This window comes from Phaethon aethereus (genome assembly GCF_964289735.1).
Source record: "Phaethon aethereus genome assembly, chromosome: 6".
NCBI lineage: Eukaryota > Metazoa > Chordata > Aves > Phaethontiformes > Phaethontidae > Phaethon > Phaethon aethereus.
In genome coordinates this window covers 30,170,610-30,197,008 of record NC_138580.1, presented here as the reverse complement: position 1 = coordinate 30,197,008, position 26,399 = coordinate 30,170,610, and the positions used below count along the sequence as shown (strand labels likewise).

At 38.4% G+C, this 26,399-nt stretch overlaps 1 protein-coding gene across 1 annotated transcript in view; it reads left to right on the top strand.

Moving 5' to 3' along the window:
- Window positions 1–26,196, top strand: part of BMPR2 (bone morphogenetic protein receptor type 2) — a 100,706-nt gene extending 74,510 nt beyond the window's left edge. Inside the window, exons 4-13 of the mRNA XM_082001353.1 lie at window positions 5,860–5,970; window positions 6,483–6,574; window positions 8,576–8,806; window positions 12,799–12,913; window positions 14,535–14,695; window positions 16,458–16,605; window positions 17,604–17,740; window positions 21,378–21,550; window positions 22,646–23,925; window positions 25,697–26,196. Coding sequence (XP_081857479.1) covers window positions 5,860–5,970; window positions 6,483–6,574; window positions 8,576–8,806; window positions 12,799–12,913; window positions 14,535–14,695; window positions 16,458–16,605; window positions 17,604–17,740; window positions 21,378–21,550; window positions 22,646–23,925; window positions 25,697–25,947 — 2,699 coding nt within the window. The 3' untranslated portion in view covers window positions 25,948–26,196. The remainder of the gene's footprint in view (window positions 1–5,859; window positions 5,971–6,482; window positions 6,575–8,575; window positions 8,807–12,798; window positions 12,914–14,534; window positions 14,696–16,457; window positions 16,606–17,603; window positions 17,741–21,377; window positions 21,551–22,645; window positions 23,926–25,696) is intronic.
- Window positions 26,197–26,399: the final 203 nt, after the last annotated feature.

Here is a 26,399-nt window from a genome sequence, read left to right as displayed (position 1 = left end):
AAACATTTACAGATTAGAAGGAAACAACATCATTGCTTGCACAGTTTTAAGGCTAACTCATTGTGTGTTTGTGTTGTGATATAGCCTTTAATTATACAATCAAATTTTTTTCCCATGGGATTCCTAGTTTTTCAACTTGGATAACACTCACTGTCTTTTCTCATGGCTGTCTTAAGACATCTCATCATAACAGTGATCTCTGTGGTGTCCCAGGGATGGCTCTTTAGCCATCGTGATGTAGCACCTTTAATAAAGTGGTAGAGTGTTTTCAGGACAGCTTTGAGGAGACTATCCTTCCTTCTCATTTCCCATTCCATTCATTTCATCCTTGTAATTTTAGTAAGAATATCGGGCAACAATCTGCTGAACGGTGAAGTAGGAAATCTGAAAACTCTGCGTGGGTTCCTCACAGTTCATCAGCCAGGTTGGAATATTTTACCTTCACAGCACAAGACTTTGGTGCTTCAGCTGACGCAATAACATTGGTAGTGGTGGGTTAGTTGATGCTTTATCTGGAGTGGCCACACAGGGAAGATATAGTGGTGTGGGGAGAACTAGGGGGATAGCTGTCTGCAGGTTTCACAGAATTTGCTGATGGGAAAGGAAGGTACAGGAATCGCACATGCTCTTTCTCGTTCCCAGGGAAGAGTTCTGTATGTTGACAGACTCTTTTGCCATTGGCTGTTGTTACCTGGTTTTGTCTCAGTTTTCTCTGATTTCTCGAAATGTTCTTTGGTCATAGGATAAATGCTAATTTTTAAATATGGAAACAGGAAGCATACAAAATAGACTTTAATTTTTGAAAGTTAAATTACAGAGAAATGAAGAAGCTTTTTCAAGCATAGGCACAGATTGGAATACTTTTGCATTAATTAATATTGCAAGCTTATGTTTATAGTGGAAAAGTTAATCTGAAGGAAAAATACTATTCCTTCTGATGGCATTAGCACTGTCAGCGTTCTTCATTCCGTGTCATTCCTGGGGAAGGTTAGGAAGGCAGCAGGTAGACAACCTCCATGTGTGGCAATATGGAAGCTTAATTTAAAAAAAAAAGAAATTACCAAAGGTACTGTATAGGTGTTTGGAAACTATTATTGCAGTGATGCCTGAGAGAAGAGAGTGAAATCCCTAATGTGGTAGAAGTGCCTGCAGGGAATATCCGAAGTGCAGGGCTGGGTTCAGCCAGATGACTCACTTCTGAGTACTAGAAACATTCCCCTTCACAGTTTACTCTGAAATACATTCTCAATTATTTGTGTGTACCTTTGACGAAATTCTCTCTGTACACAGGAGCTGTTGTACTTGGGTTTTTGGAACCCAAAAACAAGCTCTTTGTTGATGGTGAGGTCAGGATGCTTCTGGGAACGGTGGCTTGTTGGTTACCAGCTGCTCCCAGCCAGAAGGAGGTCGTCTCTGTTCTAATGAGTCGTGCCTTGTTTCTTTTTCTTACTTAAAAAAAAAAAAAAAAAGATGACAGTTATACTGTTTGCTGTGATATGTCTTTGTGATGGGATTGGTGGATTTCAGAAAAATGTTGACTATTATCGGAATTACTGGCAGAAGAATTTCAAGATAGAAATGTGTGCGTGCTGGGTGCTCTCTAAATGGCATCCTCCCACTGCTGCTTGAAGAGTTGGTAGCCCTGCGAGTGGTGCTCTCCCTTTCACATACAAGTGGGAAAAGAAGTTGGCTGTTAGGGTGTTTTGGGCCTTATAGCAGTTTCTGGTGGTTTTAATTTTTTGTTTTGGCAGATTTTGTTTTAGATCAGGGAGCCTAAGTGGAAGTTGGAAATAAAAATATCACATATAAATAGCAGTGAAACAAGCAAGTATGCTGACCTCTGCTTTCAGTTACAGTAACGTAAACCTGAGGAAGCTTTGCCACTATCTTCTACGTACAAGTGTAGGTGGAATTTGGCTCAGCAGTCAACTCCTTAATCATTGGATTTTCTAGAGTCTGCAAGTAATTCTGCTCAGCATATGCTATTGCTTTTTTTTTTTTATGCTATACATTGGTTTGGGAATAATAGCGAGGTACCAGTGTTCCTGGTCTGAAATTTGAAGCCATTGTTGGACAGTTTGTTTTTTGTTCAGTTTGTATTTGTCACTAAAGAAATACCCAAACATTGGTAGCAATCCCAAAACTTCAGAGGAGATTGTTGAATAATAGTTATGCATGTTTAAAATCAGATCATATTATGACATGACCAAAAAAATACTGAAGCTGTAGGGCAGATGTCTTGTCACTGTAAATAAACTGTAGAAGCAGAGTCCACTGATTTGGGGATGGGATTGTTAACAGTTTCAGACCAACAAGTCTTGCTTTAGAAAATTTTGTTTGCACTTTATGATGCATTTGGAGCTACTGATAGGAAGTGTGATATCAAATAAACGTTCATGCTGAATTTTCTAATCTTAAGGAGTTGTAGTTGTTTCAGACAGGACTATAAGTTCATGGAGGAAAGCATGAAAAGAAATTAGTGTATGTGTGTATTTTACTTTGTTATTTAAAAAGTGCCTTGCTTAAAGGTCAGTAATTACTTTTATTGACCCACACTGATGTGACTTTTGGTGAGTTAGGTAAAATGCATCTCCAAATAATACCAAGAGGAGAATGGCTTGTGTGCATATGTATATGTATATATAAAATTTGTATTATTTTACTTAAAAAAGGATAAAAGAGGAAATGTGAACCTCTGCAAATGCCTTGAGAGGACCAATCTGGTCTTGGCTTTGCTAGCATTTCTCATCTAGGCATTTAAACACAAGTCAGCAGCAGGTGTAAAAGGCTAAAGATTAAATATATCCAAAGAGAGAGATGGATTGAAAAAATGAATTGGTTAGTAAGAGTCTTGATAAGCTTTGGAGGGTTTTAAAACTGGGTTAGTAAGTGACATATCCTTTTTGTACTATATAAGAAAGGTTGATTATCTGACAACATCAAGAGTTATTAGTCATACAAAGCAGCTAGAGAGCAGATAGAAACAATACTTTCTGTGGGGTTTTGGGGGCCACCTGGGCTTTTTGTCATTGTGTTTGTTTTGTGTTTTTCTTATTATGTAGATTTACAAGTAAAAGATAGTAAAATTTTCCTTGCTGGGAAATGACTGGTGGTCACATGCAGATTTTAACTCACTTGTATTGTTTTGAGGTGCACATTACCACTCCATTGAGATGTTCAGTTACCCTTATTAAGAAAGATGTATTTATTCTTAAATTTATAAATGTTGCTCAACAAACCTGACAATAGTAACTTACGCTGTAGGACTGAGTTGGCTGTTGGAATGTTAACAACATTATTCTAAAACGTTTGTAAGAGTTAAAAATTGGTTCAAGATAAGCCAATCTAAGATTTGTTAAGAAACAACTCTGCTTTAAAAAAATTAAAACATTCTTTCCTGTTGAAGGCCAGGGAAGTTCTTTGAGGTTACCAGGCGGCTGCACAGCTACCCACTGAAGAGAAAAAGCCCCAGAGGGGATGGTCCATCAAGGAACGAGAAAGCAAGCATCCTTTTTCTCTGCATGTTTTTCTACTGCTAATGGGCACAAAACGTTGTTATTCAGATGTTTTCTAGTAGCTCTCCGGCCTGCATAATGCCACCATTCACAAGCTTCTAAGGGGAGAAAGAGCAAGTGTGCCAATGCAGCCAGAGCTGCTAAATAACCCGTGTTGCTCACGGTGCCCTTGCCCTCGGCCACGCTGGAAGTGGAGGAACAGCAAAATCCTGTTCCAGGGTAGCGGAGGGTCCTCGTGATGGAGGCATGCTGTTAACCCTTTGGCTGTAAGAGAACTAAAGCGGAGCGATCAGACTTAGGTTTTAGATAGCATTTGGCAGACAGTGGTGGAAACGATTACTGTATATTTAGCACTGGGAAGGTTCTAAATGGCTGCACCCTAGTTGTGTGGTCAAAGAAAATACAGCTGAGATTATAGCAAAAAGCTCAGCCCCTCAAAACCAGCATTTTCTTAGTACATGTAGGCACTATCTTGAACTGATGCAAAAAACTACCACATTTAATATATATTTTAAAAGATAAGCCAATAAAATGTATATTCCATTCACAAAAATGTGAAAGTCAAAATTGGCATTTCCCTGACACCAATTATTCAGCTTCTTACACTTGTGTAATATTTCATATAGCTTTGTATGATGTAACACTTTCCTTTATGATGATGTGTTTTTTAATATATATGTATGTATGTATATGTTTTGAATTAATAATTTAGATGAGAATTGTAATGTGTATCTTTTAATCTCCTTGCAATGGAAGTCACAACTCTTATTCCACAGTACAGTGCTCTGGCAGTAGCTTATTTTCTTAGTGAAACCTATTTTACCAAAACCAGTAGTGATGGTATTTCTTTTGGCTGAACAAATCTGAATTTGATGGTGGTGTGATTATCACAAGGTCCCTCTTATTTAAAGGGTTTATTAGATATGAGCTGCATGTTACCTTTGGTGGGTGATTTTTCACATACTTCGATCACAGCTGAAACTTTCTATGGTATTTTGCTTTATCAGCTTTTTATTATTTCCTCTTACCATTATGGTTATGTAAAAATGGAAGCTGTCGTCTTTTTAATTTGCTCTCTCTTCTTACCTGGTTCTCTTGTGTCTATCCACAGTGGGAATTGGAGTAAATGAATCATGTTTGATTTCTTTTAAATGCAGTTCAAGAAAAGTGAATTTGTCAGTTTATTCAGCTAGTATAGACTGTGATAAATTATATTTCAGTCTCACCTAAAAACTTACCCAATGTTTAAACCTTGTGTGCATTTTATATTTTGTGGTTTTAGCATAGGTAGGTCTCATTACAGTCTTTTAAGGAGTACTTTTAGCAATATATAAGACAAGTTTAAACATAGTTCCCAAACTTAGTTTTGAAGCCAAAGTAAATGAGGTCTAGTAGTGCCACATTCCAGTGATTCTGACATCAGAGGAGTATCTGCAGTAATAAATTTTTATATTAAAGTGGCTGAATTTTTATATGCCTGCAAGAAGCAAGAGTGGCGTCTGACATGGAGAGCATTAAGCTAAGCATTCAAGACACTACCAAATTTTTTCATTAAAACTTTTTCCCCCTCTTGGGTGGGGGGGGGGGGAGAAAAAGCACGATACTTATATTTTGACAAAAATCAAATGTTATTTTAAAAAAGTCTCAGTAAAACTATTTAACTTATTTAATTTTGTTTAGTATTTTATTGTAGTTTCAGGTTTCCAGATACTCTGCTGCCGTCTGTGGAGATGTCTCTGTCATTTTGTGAATTAAGGAGTGAGAATTATGCTAAAAATTATCTGAGCGCTGACACGAAACAAATCAAAACCCCAAAGTATTTTGAAATACTTGCATAAATGGACTTGTATCTAACATATATGTTGATATTTGAATACAAAACATTCAGTATTCATCACATTTGCAGCATTATTCGCAAACTTTTTCGAGACTTTCATTTGGGGGGAAAAAAAAAATTAAGAAACCTGCAAAGATTACAAACCTGATTCATACCAGGAAACCGGATTAAGGCACAGGTAGCAGAGCAGGACTGTATCAACTCGGCCTTGTATGGCTGGGCTGGACTTTGCCAGCTAGGAAGAAGATTCACTTTCTGCTGTTGGTGCTTCTCTGTACGGTGGCAAGGGAAGACTGGGGAGAGCTGCTGGTGAATGTGCGCTCAGCTGTGTTTGAGCTGATCAGCTCTTTTGCCATCCCCAGATTTTAAGAGGAAAAAGAGTTTAGTGCAACGTCTTACAACACAGAATACAATATTTTTTTCCTCATTGTAATAACAATTACATGTTTTATAATGCTGATTCTTTCAAATTTACAATTAAAGAGTCTTCATCTTGTTTTCATTCAGATTCTTCTCATTCTTTTCATCGAGATGAGACTATAGTTATTGCCCTTGCATCTGTGTCTGTACTGGCTGTTTTGATTGCTGCTCTGTTCTTTGGATACAGGATGCTTGCAGGTAGGGTTTGATGATCCTTTTTTCTTTTTTAATTTTTCTTTAGACTGTTTCTCAAAGTTGTACTTACGTCTTCCATTTTACACAGTCCCTATTACGCGTTTGTACATAATGCTCCCCTTACTCCACTCTGACACTTTATGGTGATACCCCTTTCATAAAAGTCTAGAGAGATATATGATTTCTCCAAGCTGGTGTTTTGGGACCCATTTTTCTTCAACAAATCCTCTGCTCAACACAGCTTAAGTGAGGTTGTGAACATCCTTTATAGTTATTGCCAGTGACATTCAATTATCAAAATAGTTGTCTAGCAGATAGGCTTACATTTGTAGCTATCAGCACCTTCACTGCTGATTTTACTGACTCCGAGAAGATTTTACAAGATTCCTTTTTATTTGTTAAATCCTTGTCTACAATGTGTATTTCTGCCAAGTCCCGGGTAAGTTGTATTGTTTTCACTTGTAGAATGGCAAAAAAAGGAAACTATTTGATTCCCTCTCCACCCCCTTCCACAGGAGACCGTAAACAAGGTTTGCACAGTATGAACATGATGGAGGCAGCAGCATCAGAGCCCTCATTGGATCTGGATAATCTAAAGTTGTTGGAGGTAAATGTTCAATTCTCTTTCTTAATCTTAATTTTTATTCAATGTAACACTTGTGGTCATACCATCTCCCAGGTATAGTTACAGAAATAAATGTATTAGTGCTCCTGTAATGCTTTCTTCTAAGTCACAGTTTAAAGAAAAAAATTAAAAGAAAAAAGTTACTGCAGCTACATTTTGCCTGGTTTTGTTAGTAATATTGTTAGTATTAGCTAGAACATGTTCTGCCTTGAGGAGAAAATACTAAACACTGGGGGGTAATGGGGGAAATTGGAATGTGCTGTGTTTCAGCACTGCATCAAAAGATCCATCTTTTTGCTTAACATTGATCGCTTTTAAGTACAGTATCCTACTGTAGTCATTTGAAATGCTTTAGTAACACTACTGGAATATAGAATTTACTGCAGATAGGGCAGTGTATTTCAGTAGCGGTGCATTTATGTGTAGTCATTCTTCACAGTGGGGTACTCTTTATCTCCATGGCAACTGAAGACCAACCAGAACTTTCTAGCTAGCTTGGTATTAAATGTATCATCAGAAAGCTGCAAAATGTTATGCTTTCAATTGGTATGCTTGGTAGAACTTAGGAATTTTTAAAAGCTTTTAGCCAGAAATTCTAAATCGGTAGAATGACTGAGAGATTCAGAGAGTGGTACTTTGCTGCTTTTTGCCCATTGGAAATCACACCTAGAGATGCAGACTGCAGACATGCAGTTGTGGTCTGGGCTAATGGTGACAGCAGACTAATCAGCAAAGAAGCTTGGGTGCCTCTGCCAACAAAAAAGTACTTGAGGCAGTGTTTACAAGAGTATAAGGATGTGCATTGTAGAAGCGTGCAAAGCCCCAGATGAAATTACTCATACTGATACGCAGTCTTGGAAAAGGCAGTGACTCTGTTGGTGGAGAGATCTGCTATGGGGTCTTCTGTCCTCTTTAAGTCCTAAGGAGCTGACTCCTCACCCCCAGTCACAGGGTGTTGCAGAACAAATTGTCTTAACCTGTGCTGGCCTTTTCACATACACTCCGGGTTTGTACCTTGAAGTGACTCGCTGCTGCTTTGCAATCCACTGACATGGAAGGACTGAGAAACGGGAAGTCTGTCTGTTAAAGGATACCTTATTGTTGAAAACTTTTGTAGTCCCTTCTGCTTCCCATTCCTGCTCCATTTGTAAGTATTTAAAAAGTAAAAAGATACTGGTCCATGAAATCCTTACAGTTTCATGTCTAGGTCTTGCTGAAAAGTATTGGAATTAAATAGATGCTTAAATTCTTATGTAGTTAGAATTTTTTGAGCTTTAGAAACTAGGACTCTTCCTGAAGGTGGTCCTACCTTTTGGTTTAGAGCAGAGATCGCATCTTTCTTCAGTTGCCATGGAGATGGGAAAGGCCATTCTGTGAAGAATGTCTAATATAGTGGGGTCTAGAATAAAGATTCACAGGTAGAAAGGAATTAATTATTCCTTTCTGTTAAAACCTTTTTACCTCTTTTGGTATCTATTTTGCACTACAAATGCATATATTGTTATTGCTAACCTAAAAGGTACAGCTTAAAGCTATCCTAAACTTAAAATGTTTCGCTTAATGTCTGTGATCTCTGGAGTTAATTAAAATTGATCACATAAAAGCTATAAATGTTTATTAGGCAAAAGTTTAGTAAGAGAATTAGCAGCGTAAAACCCGTGGATTTTATTGATTCTGTATATAAAACTGCTGAATAGATTATTTATGATTTATTTACTGGGTATGCAGACTAGAGATCAATTTTATAAGATCTAAGTTGGCCTATGCTGAGGTTTCCAGCTCCAAAATACCTTTTATGACAGCATTTTAATTCTAGTTTTCAATACAAAATATTCATTATATTCACTATTTTTTATAGTGCAAGTCAATATAAAAGTTGGCATAGAATCTTTGCAGAGTGAAAACTTGGATTCTGTCTTCATTTATTATTTTGTGAACTAATTGTTTAACCTTTTGTTTTTGGTTTTTTTCCCTTTTTTTCAGTTGATTGGCCGGGGACGATATGGAGCTGTGTATAAAGGCTCCCTAGATGAACGTCCAGTTGCCGTGAAAGTATTTTCATTTGCTAATCGTCAGAACTTTGTCAATGAGAGGAACATTTACAGGATTCCACTGATGGAACATGACAACATTGCCCGCTTCATTGTGGGAGATGAGAGATTCACTGCAGATGGCCGTATGGAATATTTATTGGTGATGGAATATTACCCCAATGTAAGTGCTTCAAAGAAATCAATTGGATTGGTTTAGATTCCTAAGAATAGCCACATAAAAAGGATGTATTTTAGTATTTGCCAGTGTTTTTCATTGCTGCCTCTTGCACAGTAATGTAAAAATAATCCATATAAACTGCAATGTTAATGAACTTGTGTGGTTTACTGTAATACCTTTTAAGATTTCCCAGTTAGTGCTACCAAATGTAGTCTTACAAATTCTTAACTGTAATATTTGTTGCTTATGGTTACGGTGCAGGTTTTTTTAGTCAACTGTGCAATATTTAAGGACAGAATTTGAAGAGTTGTTTTTACTTAAAAATACTTTAATAAATTTCAAACTTCTTAGTGTTAAGATATTATATCACCGTTATGCTAGTTATGACCTCAGCTGTAAATGGTGGGGTTTTTTTACAATGAAACATAATAGATCCAATATTGTTGTCAACCTAGTTTGTGGTACCATAATCATGTTGGCTTTTTATCCTGTTGTTTTCTTTAAAGCTTTCTGTGGCATACCGTACTTACTTTGCTGTACCATCCGTATATTGATGATGTAGGACAAGTCTTCAGAAGGCAAACTTACTTTCCAGAACCCTATCTTGAAATCTCCTTAGCTAACTGAATGCTTACATCCCTCAAATTCATTCGAGTTCCTAACGCTCTGTGTGTGTGTGTATACACGCATAGAAACAAAAATGTTTTAAAAATACAGCGCATAAATGTGAATTGCTTTCATGAAAAATCATAAGTGTAATGTATATGGGCGTTATATATATATGAAAATGCAAAAAATTATGTTTCACAATTTATCTTGAGGGTTTTTTTGTGTATGGGAAAAAACTTTAATTGTTCAGTTAAATAATTTTTTAAATGAGCTTTTTGGTCTCAAGTAAGTGAACTCATATTGTATTTCCTCCAGTGTGTAAAGGTGGTGGCTGAAGCCTGAGTTGTTATGGGGACAGTAAGACAAAAGCTGCTTATTCAAGTAGCAAAAAGAAACAGAGCAGTAATGATGGCCTGTTGTAGGGTGTTTTAGGCTCTATGTATATGCTCGTATTGAAAGTTAAATGCACATGTATATATAAATGTCTAAATATATATGCAAATTTAAGGCAACATAGCACTTCACAGATATATAAAGAATGTCTTAACTGAAACTCTTAAGTGAGCACACACTTGATCATGTTAGCTTAAAACGGATTGATGTCTAAGAAGAGATTGCCGAGACTAGAAACGACCACAGAAAAAGCTGAGTTGTGCCCATACCAGATGGACAGTGGCAAAGCACATCAGCTCTGGCCTGCTCTGGCTGGGTGGGCTTATTCTCAACTAATTGAGTTAAGTGAAATCAAGTGAGTATTCTGCTCCTGAGAGGGCATAGTGTAACTGTCTGAACAGGTAATCTGGTTTTGCTGTTTTCTTGAATGAAAGGATTTTCAGCTGAAATGTAATTTGATTGAGAATTGTGTTGTCTTGCTTACATAAACAGGTTCTGGTAATGATCTGATTAAATGCGCAGATGAGGCTTATGACATCATATTATCAGAGTCTTTCTCAATATGGTATTAAGAATGGCAAGATTAGTCTAAAATCAATCCACTGGTGGTTTGGAAGTCATTGGAAAAAGTGCACAGCAGGTGTAATAAATGCACAGTGTGATCTTTAATTCAGTGAGCAGATGTTCTGCTGTATGTAGAGGTAACAGCAGAGAAGGAAGCCTGCTGTGTCAGCCCTGCTAAAAGGGAATTGCACCATTCAAACTGGAGCCATAAATCTTATTGAAATAAGAAGTAACCCATACAAGATATGCAGGTGAAATACTTCCCATACAAAACATCAATCTCCCTCAAAATACTTTCTTTCTTGGAAATAAGAACAGGCAAACCAGAACATTTTCACACAGAAGATTGTTCTTGGTGTTGCCTTGGTGAAAGCAAGATAGATTTGACCCAAATTGTGTTATGATACAAACATGGCTTCAGACCAAAGAAAGTAGAACAAGTAATGAAAGATATGTGTATTTATCAATCAGTAATTCTGATGGTACTCTGAGGTGTGGCAGGTGAATAAGTAGTGAGTAAGTTGCATGGGATGACATTGTAGGAAATATGTAATAGCCACAGAATTGTCCCCCCAGTAGTCAGACATTCATGTCTTTTTAGGACAATAGAAAAGTTGTTGTGAAACACGTATAGAATCTTATGATATTTAAAACAAACACATCAATTTTATCAGAAGTTATAATCGGAACAAATGTGCGCAATTTAACATGTAACTCATGACTTTGACAAGAATAATCCTAATTACAAATACATCTCTCTCTAAATCTTGACTAAAACTTTTCCTGGTTGTCATTTATATTGAACTTCACTGAAGGGGTAAAATCACAGCCCTTAGCTTGAAAAATAACTGGTGGCTAGCAAGCTCTCCAGCAGAAAGATCTTGAAGTTGGTTTGAGATCTTTATATAGTGAGTGTTTCCCAGTCACACCATGACAAGTGTCTTGTGCTTCCGTTAGAATGGGCTGGAATCTCAACCCACTAAGCCAAGAAAATCCGTTACCGCACCCAAGTTTCTGGCATTTGGAAGCTAATAAGAGCATTTGTATTTCTTAAAAAGTTTTAAACAATAAGGAAAAAATGTAAACAACTTTAACTCATTTCTAGGTGGATTCTCAGCTTTTTTTTTTTATTACCAAAATCTGTTTGAAGTTCATGTAACAGCATTTTAAATAATGGGAAAAAATGCTTATGTAAACCTGTATAAGTAACATTTGGTCCGTGTTTTCACTGAGGAAGTTACCTATTTATGGGTTACTTGTTCTGCTGAAAAGCTGAAAGGCTGAAAAAGCTGTCTGAAAAGCTGTAAGGCTTTTGTAATTCTATTAAGGAGTGTCAAGAACTTGGTTTTAGTTTTAGCATTGGATTAAAACAATGTCTAATGCTTCAGTGGCTTTAAATTTTCATATCTGTGTACCTCCATCTGAATTGTGTATGCGTTACATACCTGAATGTTGACTCCAAATGGACTGAAATGGTACCTGCCAGATTTTTTTTAACCAAGTGTTACATAACTAATGTTGCAATAAAGTGGTTTTAGTTGCGACTACGATAAGATGTTACACATCGGTGCATCTTTGAGAGTACAGATTTAAATAGGCAAAACCAGGGTAGTTTGTAGTCATAAATATATCGTAATATGTATGCAGTGACAACTGGACGACTTGTTCTTCATGCATGGGGATTTAGTTTGTTTAAACTGAGTATATTGTCATAGGGACTACGTGCATAAAAACTACTCAAGTGTCATAGTTTGCAGGATCTTGCAGGTTTCAGATAGCAATCTCAGTTTCTAGATCATCTCGGCATCACAATTGACATCCTTCAACGTTTGACATCCATCAACTTGTTTTCTTGTAGATTCCACCACAAATTACTAAAAAATCCCCCGTTTTTCACATTTAAGTTCTCTTTCAAGAAAAGGGGAATGTGACATTCTTTATTCCCGTTTCTTCAGTGCGTGTGGACTCGCTCCTGTTCTGAAGTGAATAGATTATAGCAGAAGAGGTGACAGTGCGAGATACTGAGTATTCTTCTGTAAGTGCTAACGGTTTAAAGACCACTATTTAGTAACCGAGGCTGTTATGTCTGCAGTTACCTTTCTTCTTTTGTTGTTCAACAAGACTTTTTCAAGAGAGTAAATCAAGTGCATGCTTTGCTTTTGTTTTATAATTAATATCATTATTGGTAAAGGCGATCCCTGTTATTTTGTGATAAATTTTCTGTTCCGCTTCTTTAGATAAACCAAATGGCAGCACTAGAAATTAATGAACCTTTGGTCCAATCTTGTGTTTTAGAACATCTAGGTAAAACAGGAGCAGCTGCAGGATTACCCCTTTCAGGACCAATCGATAAAACTGACTCTCCTAAAGATTTTGAGTTATTCAACTGGACAAAGATTTTAATCCAGTATTTTTTTGGTTTTTTTTAGGGTTCTTTGTGCAAATATTTGAGTCTCCACACAAGCGACTGGGTGAGCTCTTGTCGTTTGGCACACTCTATAACTAGGGGCTTGGCGTACCTGCACACGGAGCTACCTCGAGGAGGTAAGGCCGGGAAGGGATGCCAAGATGTTCAAGATACTCTTATTTCTGTCAGGTAGTAGATTCCTGCCTGCCTTTTTATTCTGTGACAGTACGCTGAGTAGGAAATGATGAATGCAAATAGAGATTACTCAGAACTTCTGATATGTTCTTTCCTTCTGAACAATCCCACGTTGTGGGCTGCATCTGTGAGGCTTGTGTGAAAACATGGAGTAAGTGCCAGCAGAGCCCCAGAGAAAGGCAAGAGGAGGAGGCAGCGTTGTGCAGTGCTGCTGTACCACGGCAACGGATTACTGAAGACCTGAAGCACTGGGTGTCTGTCTAGCAGAGAGCAAACAGATGGGGTGTTCTGTTTGGTTTTGCAGTTCAGACACAAATCACCAAAGCAATTTTTAGTTTGTGTGTGAACTGTATACACAAAGAGAAATAATTAAATCTTCCAACTCCACTGTAGTTTCATTTATCATATCTCTTGATTTTTGTCTGAGGGTGTGGGCCTCGTCTTTGCTGTGTACAAATGATACTGCTGGACTTTTTATTAGAGCACCGGATGTGGCAACATATTGATTTAGATCTTTATATGTCTGCTTGTGTGCTTCAGCCAGCATTTCAGCAGCTGGAGTATCATGATTATGAAGCAGATATTCTGGGATCTGTGATGTATCAGGCTGCAGAATATGGCCTGGCACTGAAGCGTTAGCTTTTTGGCAGTAAATAAAAGGATGGTATCATTAATTCTATGTTAAGGTGCTAATGTTTGGATTAAAATTCCAGAGTATGTATCTCAAACGTTAAGCATCAACACTAGCAAAGAATGACAACTGAAGATGCTGTTAGAAGTGCAAGACTGAAAATTCCTAAATCAGTATTCTTACGTGCCACTGAAACTGCAGCTATCCTCTTAACTTCATCATTTTGAATGTGAAGACAGGTGTATCCATTAGCAGCCAGAAAACATGTAAACCTTCTATCATAAAGAAGGCAGCCATAGGCTGGTCTATGAATGCTAGGAAGAAACTCATGGAGCAGAATAAATTCCACCGTAAAACCAGTTGTATAGTGCTGGCTGCTTTACTAGCAAATTAAATTGCATATAAACTAGGAACAACTGAGATTATTCTTTGGAAAAGATCAGATCCGTTTGCAAGATGAACGTGTTCAGACTCTCTGGAATAATATTGTCTACATACTTCTGAATAGGTGCCAATCCCAATCATAACGTAAATAGCTGGTGCCGTATTTGACACAGGGGTGTGGATATGAGAGAGAGCATTTGCAATGGCGCTCAGGGCTGGAGCAGCAGGTCTGTGCTTAAGTACATGGTGTCTCCCCTGACAAAATCAGGATGAAATATCCCTTGGAAAGAAGCTTATTGGCAAACACTAAAACTGTATATAGCAGTAGCCTAATATATTGCATAGATGCGGTGTAACTCAGAACACCAGTCAGTTTTCTATAGATAGCATACTGTGGAGCTCATTATAAAGAAGCAAAAGTGTTAGCTTTTGAAAAGGTAAGTCGATTTTCTGTTTATAATAGCTGAGCAAACATAACAAGGTTATCTCATTTTGCCAAACAGTAGAACTGCTCAAATAGTAACAAGCACTTCCATATGTCCAAATAGACCATTACAAACCTGCAATATCCCATCGTGACTTGAACAGCCGCAATGTACTGGTAAAGAATGACGGAACATGTGTTATCAGCGATTTTGGACTCTCCATGAAGTTAACTGGAAACAGGCTGGTACGCCCAGGTGAGGAAGATAACGCAGCCATTAGTGAGGTAAGTACAAATTAAGACAAACCAGTGTATAAAGGAAGACAAATTCGTGGGGAAGTAACACGGAGAAATAGTTGTTTCTGAATGTTAAGGTGATACAACTCCTGTAAGGGGGAATTGCTGCAATGTGGGTGAGAAGTGGTTGAAACCTTGGTAGGAGGAAACTGGTTTTAGTCTCAAAACACTCAAAACCAAACCCAGCATTTTGAAAGGTGATAGATTGGCAGCCATGGAGACGGAAGTTTTCTGTGTGAGATACAAGAAGATGCAAAGTAGGTTTGGTTGCCGTGGTGTTTGCGATGCTGTGGTACAGGTCCCTCAGTCTTGTACTGCACATATTAACTGAAGACCAAACATTCTTTTGTGGGTTTGGTGTTAATTTTCCCCAAATGGTGACATACCACATCCTACATCTTACAACCATTTCTCTGTGTGTCATCTGCAATTTTCTGGACTTTAAATGGATACATCTGGGAGAGTAAGCGTGTGTAGAAAGACATAGACCAACTGAGAAAGAACAGGCACAAAATAACAGGGGATGCTTGAAAGAGTACCTTACGGGAAAAGATGAAAGAATGAGAATTGTTTAGGGAAGTGAAGACAGAGACAGATCTTCAAATATGTAAACAGCTGCTACAAAGAGAAGGGAATAAACTGTTTGCATTCAGTGGGGATAGGACAAGAGGTAATGGGATTATGTTGTAGGAGGGAAATTTAGGTTAGTTACAAAGAAACCTTGCTGATCTGTAGAAGGCAGCCAAGGTCTAGAATGGACTGCTGAGGAAGGCTATATATAATTTGCATAATTTTATAAATTTAAGGAACATATTGGGAAAACATCTGCTAGGAGTGGGTTAGAATGGATTCTGGGCAGAAAGAAGAAACTGATTTATTAAGCTTTCTTTTTTATGATGCTGTGATTCAGAGAGTGGGGTTTTTTTGTTGTTGTTTTCTTTTTGTATAAGCATAAATACAATGACACCTGAATATAGGCTACTGAGATACAGTGAGACTATTTTAAACAAAGAGTGAAAGTCCCTAATGGCTCAGTATATTTGTTGTCTTTGTGCTTTTACAGAAAACCTTTACATTTCATTCAAGGAATGTGTTTCACAGTGCTAATCACCTTCCCTTAGAAAGCAAGTGCTGCATGAATAACACCTAGTGCACAGATCCTCTTTTTAGATCTCCCCTTACTAAACAAAGAAACAGGGAAACCACTGTTTAAAATGCAGGGATATGGAACATCTTAAAAATACTGTCCTACAAGTACTGATGAGTGAGTGCTGTAATGTAACATATTTCCTAGTGGAAGTGAATAGCTATCTTCCAAGATAGGCTGTTAATAACCTTTGACCATGGAAGATGTAGGGTGGAGCCCTGCTAGCAGTCCAGGCATAAAGAGAACAAGTTCCTTGTTCAGCATCCTCCTCCTCCATTATGGTATATACCTTGGTGTTTAACAGAGTAATTCCTGGAAAAAGAAACACTTCTGCTCTATCATATTGCTTATGAGAACATTGAGTAAGGGATAAAATTATTTTGTGTTGGTATGTACAAAAAAGTGACAGAGTAGCGGAAAGGTTTTATTATGACTAGGCTCCTGATAGGTGTCTAGAAGCTGAGGCCATTGATTAGAAGAGAACTGTGTTTTCCTTAACTGTAGAAAATATCAAAGTAGGGTATTAAAAAAAATAAATCTCCAATTTCCAAATGCAATTTATTATGCTTCCCGATTCAAAGCTTTGATTTTATGTTTTTCCAGGTCGGTACGATCCGCTATATGGCCCCAGAAGTGCTTGAAGGAGCAGTGAACTTGAGGGACTGTGAATCTGCTTTGAAACAAGTAGATATGTATGCGCTAGGTCTTATCTACTGGGAGATATTTATGAGATGTACAGACCTCTTCCCAGGTAACTAAAAGAACTGGAAAAAAACATAAGTAGTAATAAGTGGTACTGGCAACCAAAGGTACTCCCTACCCGTAGCTTTTTTAAAGTGAAGAAGGGACATAATTTTCTCAATTGTTTTTGCTATTAAGTCGGTGCCATCTAGTGTTGGAGATGATTGTTGTCAATACAGTCTGTTTGATTGTGAAGCATGGTTCATGCTGAAAGACTCTAAATTACCTGTTTAAGCAGTTGGCAGGCCTCATGGTAAGTGCAATTTGAGCAGTATTACTATGAATGTGATTATGATGATGATGATGATGATGATTATTATTATTAGTTTACAAACATTGACAGCTGGTCTGATGGCAAAGGTAATACTTTCAGTTCTTAGAACTGATAAAAGTGCCTGAAGTATCTTTCAGACTTCCCTCATGGATGGATGGGAAAGTGCTGTGACTTAATGTAGCCTTTAGTCAGTTGTACTTTTATTTATGCTAGTGACATGGAAAATTCGAGGAAATCCTCCATACCTGTAACATAAAACAAGAGGAAGTAGGCTTTTAAAATTTAACATGTGAGATTGTGTCGCAACCACTATCTTCTTCCCAAGATACAGCATATAGAGTTAATCTGACATGCAGCATTCTCACTGTAGTCAAAGATCTGCACTTCATGTGCAGAGATTTGTAATCTTGCTGGGCTCCCTCCCAAATGAAGTACATGAATGTATTCAGTCAGCAACATTTCACAGAAATTAGGTGTCATCCTCAGGCTCTGAGGTGTTCTGAATGTGCCACTCAACCAGCAAAGTTTGAAGATGCTATCCTTTGAGAGGCTGCTGAACAAAACTTAATGCATTTGCAGTTAATTCAGCTTTTTTTGCGAGGTTAGACTTTGGGGGAAAGTGGAGAACGTCTCGATAGACGGCAACTTTGATAGTACCTTTCATCACCTGAAAGCCCTTGCTCTGCTTTTTAATCTGTGATTATTTTTTTTTTCTTTCTTTCTTTTGCTAACAGGGGAATCTGTGCCAGAGTATCAGATGGCTTTCCAGACAGAAGTCGGAAACCACCCCACTTTTGAAGATATGCAAGTCTTGGTGTCTAGAGAGAAGCAAAGACCAAAATTCCCAGAAGCGTGGAAGGAGAACAGCCTGGTGAGATAGAATATTTTCAAAGAAACAATCATTTAACCAGCTATAGGGTGTACTCCCTTCTTAAAGCAAATTTTGAATACGTTCTTTTTTAGAATTTTTGTTAGTGTTTAAGGATTGGGAGCTGCTTCTGTCTGGCCTTCTTAAAAATTGAATTCAGTTTTTAAAAATACATGGACATGAAAGCTAGATTTCTTTTAAGGAAAAATACTGTGATTATTATTGGATGCTGAAGTATGACAACACAGAAGATAAGTTGTTATATTAATTGTTGGACAGTATCTGTAGTGTTATGCCTGAAGTGCCCATATGTTCTCTGTATGCTTGTTGAGAAACGTAAAGGCATTTTCTGCCTTTTGTCACCTTATAAACTAATAACACCCTAAAATAGTTGGCAAAAATGTAAGTAACACTCTTCCAAAACTAAAGTTGTATAGTCCTCAGAATTTGCAGAGGCTACAGCTTCTAGCAATCATTTCATTATAACTGCATTAGAAATTTTATATGGGTTCATTTGATCTGCAATTTTTATTTTCAAGACTATAAACACAGTAATGTTTGTTGTTTTGAGTTAGTATAGCTATGGCTTAGAGCCTTGGTTGCTGCTGCAGGCCAACAAGTTACGGCAAGTCAGCTGAACTCTGGTAAGAGTCTGTGTGCTTGCTTTCATCTGCAGCAGAGGTGAGGTAATGCGAATCCCCTTAGCTTAGGGGCGTTTGTTTGTCTTTTATTACAAGCAAAGTGAAATGCGAGCAGTTACTGAGTTCCACCTGATATATGGTAACTTGTTTAAGCTAAAATAGCTTGATTGCAAATATGAAAATGACATATTTGACTCTTACTTTAAAAGATACTTTTAGATATTCCCTTACTGAAATGATGCCCTTCAATCTTCAGAGACTTTGCTAGTTGATAAGTATGTAGCTACTGTGCAGATAATGGGGAGCCTAAGGCCTCATCTATGCTGGTACTTGTAAATATGTATGAAAGCATTTTCAGAGAGGAGCATAGCCTCCAGTATTAACACTGTTGTAAAACATGTTGTAACTGAGATGAGAGCTTCATAGTGAGGTTCTTTTATTACACAGTTTTGGCCAGCCAGTCTTGGCGGGGGGGATCCACACCTAAATTATATTGCAAATCAAGCAGCAACTGTTTTAACTATAGCCATGTTGGCAAATGCAGTGTTGGAAGAACTAAGCTTGACAGCTGTTTTTGAAGACAGTTATAACTAAAACAGTTCAAGAAGGTTTATTTTGTTTTGCAGGCTACTGTTTTAAATGTTAATTATGTTCTAACAAGCTGATAGATTCCAGCATTATTAGACACTGAACTAGTAATGATCCCCATATTTAAACTGCCTAACACATTCTTTGTGTCGTCACTAATTTTTTTGTAAAAATTCAAAATAATGATGATGATGGTGATAAGTCTAGCTCTAAGGATGGATCTACACCATTGCTTTAAGAGAAAAGAAGAATAAATAAACAATCTGTAGTTCTGTCATGGGTATCAAACAACCTACACCACTCAAAACATCTGAATGAGTACTTCAGGGGAGATAGTGTAGAAAACTAAGCTCCAGATAACCTTACCCTGGACCCAGGTCCTAACCTCCTGTATCTAATGCATGGGATAAAAGACTTCTGCCTGTTCTTTAAAGCTATGCTGACATGTTGGGTTGTAACACTTTCATGCAAATTCATCTATTAGAAAAATATATTTGCCCTTTTCATTTGAGAAATACAAATAAAAAGCAATGTTTTAATTTTTAGGTCACATAATTAAGGCACTTAAAAGATGTGGAATCCTAAATTTATGATTACTTATGCAGTCTCAGTCTGCTTCTTGAATATATATATTATGATACAGACCTTGATTAGTAGTATTTTTTTTTCACCGTACGAATCAACAATCTGAGCAGATGATGTGCGTAAAATAATTCAAGAGCTGTAAACTGAGTTGGGATGTTAGCAGCATTCTTGTTTCATTTGCCAAAGCCAAAGCAGGGCCCAAGCTTGACTTCAGAGGTTGGGACTGAAGGATATTACTACAACAATAGAATAATGCAGATTTCCTGTCCCTTCTATCTTTTTTATGAGTGCTAGAACTTCTAAATAGTGCATTTTACTATATATCTCTTTGAACCTGAAATTAATAGAAAATACATTACTGCGGTAAATGTGAAGCTCTAGAACTCCAGTTTTGTTAATTATCTATACAGTCATCCCTGTGATCCTTAAAACACTGAAAGGGAAGAATCTGCTAGAAGAGAGACAATATGAAATTAAACACTGGGTAAATTTTACTGCTGGTGAAAGCTGTAAGGGAGAGTCTTACAAAGGGGCAAGCCAGGAGATTAGGGTGCCCACTGACTTAGAGATATGTCTAAATTGTGACTAAATCAAGTCTGAACAGCTAAATGAAGGCTTTTTATTCTGGGAGATAAAATGGATCCTGTCATTGTCCCTGAGGGTGCTTTTAGACTCATGTCCCTCAGCTGAGAGGGGTGTAGTTGCTTAGTCCCTCTTCGATCTACTGTGGGAAGGGAGATAAAAGATCTGCTTGTGTGGGAGCTCATCCCCACCTGTGCAGCCATAGCTGCATCACTAAGCAGCCGTGACTTGCCAGATGCAAGCGATGCCAGGAGCCCGCTCTGTGGGCGAGGAGCTCTTGGCTAGCATGCAGAGCCTGTCTTGGCTTTCGCTGCCAGAAGCGAACAAGGCTGTTCTGGCACAGAGGCAGTCAGCGGGGCCCACTGAATGCCTTAGTGCCCAGCTGGGACTATGCACAATCATTGGTGCTGGAGAGGTTAAAGCTGGGCTGTAATGTGAGATGTTCTGGCAAACCATTTCCTATCCAGGGGCCACAGATTGGCAGCAGGGGCCAATAAATGTCTGCCTGGTTTTTGTACTCCGGCTGCAGTGGAAGCAGAAGCGTTCACTGCTCGTAATTTCAGTTGTCTCCCCTCCAAGTCTCTGACCATATGGCAGCACGTTTCGGAGGTCTTGAGCTTGAATTCTGACTGCACCATTCGCCCCACAGCGTGATCCCAGCAACGTGTGTCTGTTTCTCTTTCGCCATCTGTAAAACCAGGGCAGCAATAATCTCCTCACATAGCGCAGACAAATTCATTGATATTTATGAGGCATTTGGATGTTACAGTAGTGAACAGAGGAGGAAAAGCATGATGAAATGAGCAAGGCTGTGTTATTTGCATACATGCTGGGAGGCAAGGCAGGGACCAGTAGCTGAATCGTGAGGATAACAAAGACAGCATTTCCAGAATAGCACCAATCCTTAGTACGCAGCTTTCATAAGGCAGAGAGAGTGAGCTGAGCATGCATACATCAGCGAGGACTGGCTGAAGGTTGTATGGACAATAGCGAATGTAGCTTTTCCGAAATAAGTGTCTTCCTAGTTGTGTGTGTGTGAGGTATGATAATGTTAGTCCTGCATATTGCTGTTTTTAGGGTGAACTAGCTTTGAACCAAACTGTGTATCTTCTGTTTCTCTTTCTCACCAGCTTGTGACTATTTTCATGCATACAGAATGCTGTCATTAAAAAGTAAATTAGAAGCACAATAAAAAGAGTAAATAATTTAAGATAAAGTGGTTTGGTTGGTTTGTCTCCTGGCAGGCTGTGAGGTCACTTAAAGAAACAATTGAAGACTGCTGGGATCAAGATGCTGAAGCTCGACTAACAGCACAGTGTGCTGAGGAGAGGATGGCAGAACTCATGATGATTTGGGAGAGGAATAAATCAGTTAGTCCAACGGTCAACCCTATGTCAACTGCCATGCAAAATGAGCGGTAAGAAGAAAAACATTTGGTTTTAGTCAGCAGCAAATGCCCAATGTAATGCTTCAGCTCACTCCAGGAAGGAAACTAGAGCACGCTGCTGGCTTAACGTTTCTGCACTCATGAAGTGGGAGTGTGTTACATGAGCTAGTCTGCATATGGGTACTGTATGACATGATCCTGATTGCTTGTGTTCTTAAGATCTCTTATGTGTCCCCAGAATTCAGGCACCTTTTATGTAAACAACTGTACTTCTCACAGAGGAGCCTTTTACACTGAACTTAGGCAAACTCTCCAAACAGGCTTACAAAGATATGAAGTGATGAAGAATTGTCTTTAAGGACTATTCCTAAATGATGCATAAGACTTCTATTTAAAATGTTCTTCTAAAAACTGAATTTGCAGGCAATATGAATTCAGGAAATGACCAAGTCTGAAGCCTGTAGCTTTTCAGTTAGAAAACCGCAGGGCCATCCTTTAAGTCGTTGTTATTCTGACCCCAGCAAGAGAGATGCTGTGCATTCTCTGCTTACATATGGTCCAAGGGGAGTGAGAATTTGCAGAATTGACAGTAGTGCTTAATAGTATACACTAGAGATCTGGATTTGAGAGAAGAGTAATGTTGCTGTACGTGACAGTGTTTACTGTGATGAAAAAAAAATATGTTCAAATCGTAGAACACCTAAATTGTTAAAATAATAGATGTTTCATGGTTTAGGACCTAGTGACTTTTCCCAGCATCACTTTCTCCATCTTGTGTGTTGAGTTCTTGTTGCCCTCCTTCAGCGTCACTTCTCTGCAGCTAGAGCAGTACCTTAGCAGTGAACTGGACAAACAGCATATTGGACAAATAAAAGAGAATTACTGTTATCCAACTTAGTTGTATAAATAACATCCATGACAAAATTGCTATCCTAGTAAAGCCAATTTTCTGCTACCCAGGATTTTTCAAGGAAGTTACTGAAGGATCTCAGTTTGTACTGTATCTGTCCTTAGTTTATGCATGAAAAGAAACAGAAAGACATTCAGCTCTCTTAAAGCAGCGACTTTATAATACAAGGTGATTTTTACATATGTGATGTTAATATCACTTATTTTTTCTTAAAGGAATCTGTCGCATCATAGGCGTGTATCAAAGATAAGGCCATATCCAGATTACTCTTCCTCTTCCTACATTGAAGATTCAATCCACCACACTGACAGCATAGTGAAGAACATTTCTTCTGAACATTCAATGTCCACTACACCGTTGACTTCAGGGGAAAAGAATAGAAACTCCATTAACTATGAGCGGCAACAAGCTCAAGCTCGCATCCCTAGTCCTGAGACAAGTGTCACCAGTTTGTCCACCAATACTACCACCACCAATACAACTGGCCTCACTCCTAGCACTGGCATGACCACCATATCCGAAATGCCTTATTCGGATGAAACAAACTTACACACTACAAATGTCATGCAGCCAGGTGGGCCTACCCCTGTTTGCCTGCAGCTAACAGAGGAGGACTTAGAGACAAATAAGTTGGATCCAAAAGAAGTGGATAAGAACCTGAAAGAAAGCTCTGATGAGAATCTGATGGAACATTCACTTAAGCAGTTTAGCGGGCCAGACCCACTCAGCAGCACTAGTTCCAGCTTGCTTTATCCGCTGATAAAACTTGCAGTAGAGGTGACAGGACAACAGGACTTCACACAAGCTGGCAATGGTCAAGCATGTTTGATTCCGGATGTCCCATCTGCTCAGGTTTATCCTCTACCCAAGCAACAGAACCTTCCGAAGAGGCCTACTAGCCTCCCCCTAAACACCAAAAATTCAACAAAGGAGCCACGGTTAAAATTTGTTGGCAAGCACAAATCAAACTTGAAGCAAGTGGAAACAGGCGTTGCCAAGATGAACACTATCAATGCTGCAGAACCCCATGTCGTGACAGTTACCATGAATGGAGTGGCTGGGAGAAGCCACAGCATAAACTCTCATGCTGGCACAACCCAATACGCCAATGGCACAGTGCCATCTGGCCAGACAACCAGTTCGGTAGCGCAAAGGGCCCAGGAAATGCTTCAGAACCAGTTCAGTGGAGAGGATAGTCGGCTAAATATTAATTCAAGCCCTGATGAGCACGAACCCTTGTTGAGGCGGGAGCAACAGGTTGGCCATGATGAAGGTGTTCTGGACCGCCTAGTAGACAGGAGAGAGCGACCACTGGATAACGGGCGAACGAATGCCAATAACAACAACAGTAATCCATGTCCAGTGCAAGATGCAGCTACAGTCAGTATCCAGAATGTAGTGAGAAATTCTGGGCCGACCCAGACTAGAAGAGCACAGAGGCCTAATTCACTGGATCTATCAGCCACAAATAGTTTGGATAGCAGTAGTATGCAGTGTAAGTGCCTGCAGGACTTGAACAGCTTGCCTGACACTTTTTTACTTAATAACTACATATATCTGCTTGAATAGAAAATCCTTCTGTCTCTCCTGTCCCTCCTCAAAGCATACTTACTAAATCCCATATAAATTTAACTTCCATCAGTGCAATTTCAATCTTCTCGATAAAGTCCTGTCTCCGTCAACTCCAGCACACGTTAGGTCACTATCTTCCTTCCACACACATGGAATAAATCTGCCCCTTTATAGCCTGTCTACTCTGACTCTTGGAAGGGAGTAATTTCTAACTTTCATTATTCCTTGCAAGGCACCTAGCTTTGCTGCTGCAAAGCAAATTGAAAAAACTTCCTATTTCTTCCTTCAGCGGTACATTATACCTGCTTTTCCTTATTTTTCCTCATTCTTTTAAGAGTAGCTGGCTCTAAGATGCATTGATTAAAATAATTTATTATAATAACTACTTATATGCTTCATTACTTTTAAAGCAACTGATTTTACTGTATTAGCCCAGCCTGGACGGGGCTTAGGCATTCTCTACTTTGCTGTCTGAGCTCCAACAGTTAATAGCAATCCTTCGTCAGTTTACCATCTACATATTAAAAATTAATCAAAGTAGTTAGAGAAGGAATTGATTTTAATAGATTCCTTCAGAATAACTGCCTTAAGAGTTTTATGGCCAAAGATCTAAGAGGTTACAACAGGGCTCTTCTTTTTACAGTAAGAATGTAGTCACGTAGTTGTAGTTAAACTAGGTACATCCTCTGAGTTTGACCTTGGGCCTGTTGGAGCTGTTGGAAAGGCCTCATAGGGTGCATTTTTAAGAGAATATATTTCCAGAATGCACTGTAGTCTTTGAAAGGTGCTTGCAAATCTCTGACTATATTTAGGCAGACACTGTGATACTAACTGAAATAATCTGGAGTGCCAGGCATGTTTGGAAAGAAAAAGTTTAGAAACAAACCAGAACAGATCTTTCAAGATACGTAGTTGGATATTCAGCAGTGGAATGTTTAAGCCTTCCTTTTAAGTAGGAAACGTTAATTTTTGTCTTAACATGTTAACTTGCGTTGAAAACTTATTGAGGTAAAGAAAAAAGATTATTGCAGTAACTTTAATTGAAGGTTAAGTTAAAAGAAAGTGCTTGAAGGTTATATAAAGTTAATTTTTTTTTTGTAACGATCAGATTTCTATGGCTGAAATTTTATCATGATTAAAGTTGGTTTTGCAGGTTTTGCCAGTTTTGCAACCCAACATCCCAAATCCTGCCTTAGGATCTTAACAGAGAATAGACCATTTTGCCTTCAGATTAAATGCTTTGCCAGGTGAAGCAGGATTAGGGTATTTATGATTTAATTATACTATTAAAAGTTTAGCCTTTGCCATCCTGTAGTAGCGACATTTTTTTGTACCTCCCATTACAGGTAATATAAGATACTATGATTGCAAAAGCCCCTCAAATGTCAAATGCTGATTCTGCTGTTTGGTGCCAATGTGCATTCAAGGTAACACAAATTACTTCACTGAAGTAATTTCTGCCAGAGAACAGAATCTGACCCCTTGTTTTAGTGGTAGCTACTGTAGTTGATATACCTGTCATGCCTCTGCCACACAGTTGCTTTTGTGTTGTAAGATAAGATTTTGTTCTTCTGTTCTGTTTCGCATGAGTAACAACCCTATACTCTCCACTCTAATCTTGCCTTTCTTGTAATACTATTTTCTACTCTGTTTTTGTTTTTTGTTTGGTTTTTTGTTGTTGTTGTTGTCTTCAGTAGGTGACTCCTCACAGGATGGCAAATCGGGCTCAGGAGAAAAGATCAAGAAACGTGTGAAAACTCCATACTCACTTAAGCGGTGGCGTCCTTCAACGTGGGTCATCTCCACCGAGCCGCTGCACTGCGAGGTCAACAATAATGGCAGTGACCGGGCAGTCCACTCCAAATCCAGCACTGCTGTGTACCTTGCGGAAGGAGGCACCGCCACCACAATGGTATCTAAGGACGCAGGAGTGAACTGTCTGTGAAATACTTAAAAGCCAACAAATGACCTTTTTTTTGCATTATTTGAAACAAACATGCAGAAGACATTTAAAAAAACCTGCTTTCTCCTCCTGTCAGCAACCCTTACCAAGGACTCGCGCTAAATAGATTTCAGCTATGCAGAAAATTTTTAGCTTATGCTTCCATATTTTTTTATTTTGTTTTATTTTTGAACGTTTTTGCACTTTTATTTAGTATCGCTAAAGTTAAGTCTGTCTGTTTTGACCACAGAATATATATATGTGTATCAAAAATGTGGTCTCAAAATATTTTTTTAAAAAAAGTAACAGAAAAAAGTATTGCTGATAATCAGTTTGGACCAGTTTCTTAAGGTCACTAAGATCATAAGCAGACTATAAGACAGGTTTGACTGCAGTGGTGTCTTGTAACCATGTTTTGATTTCTGTGCACAAGCTAGTCTGTATATTTCTATGTT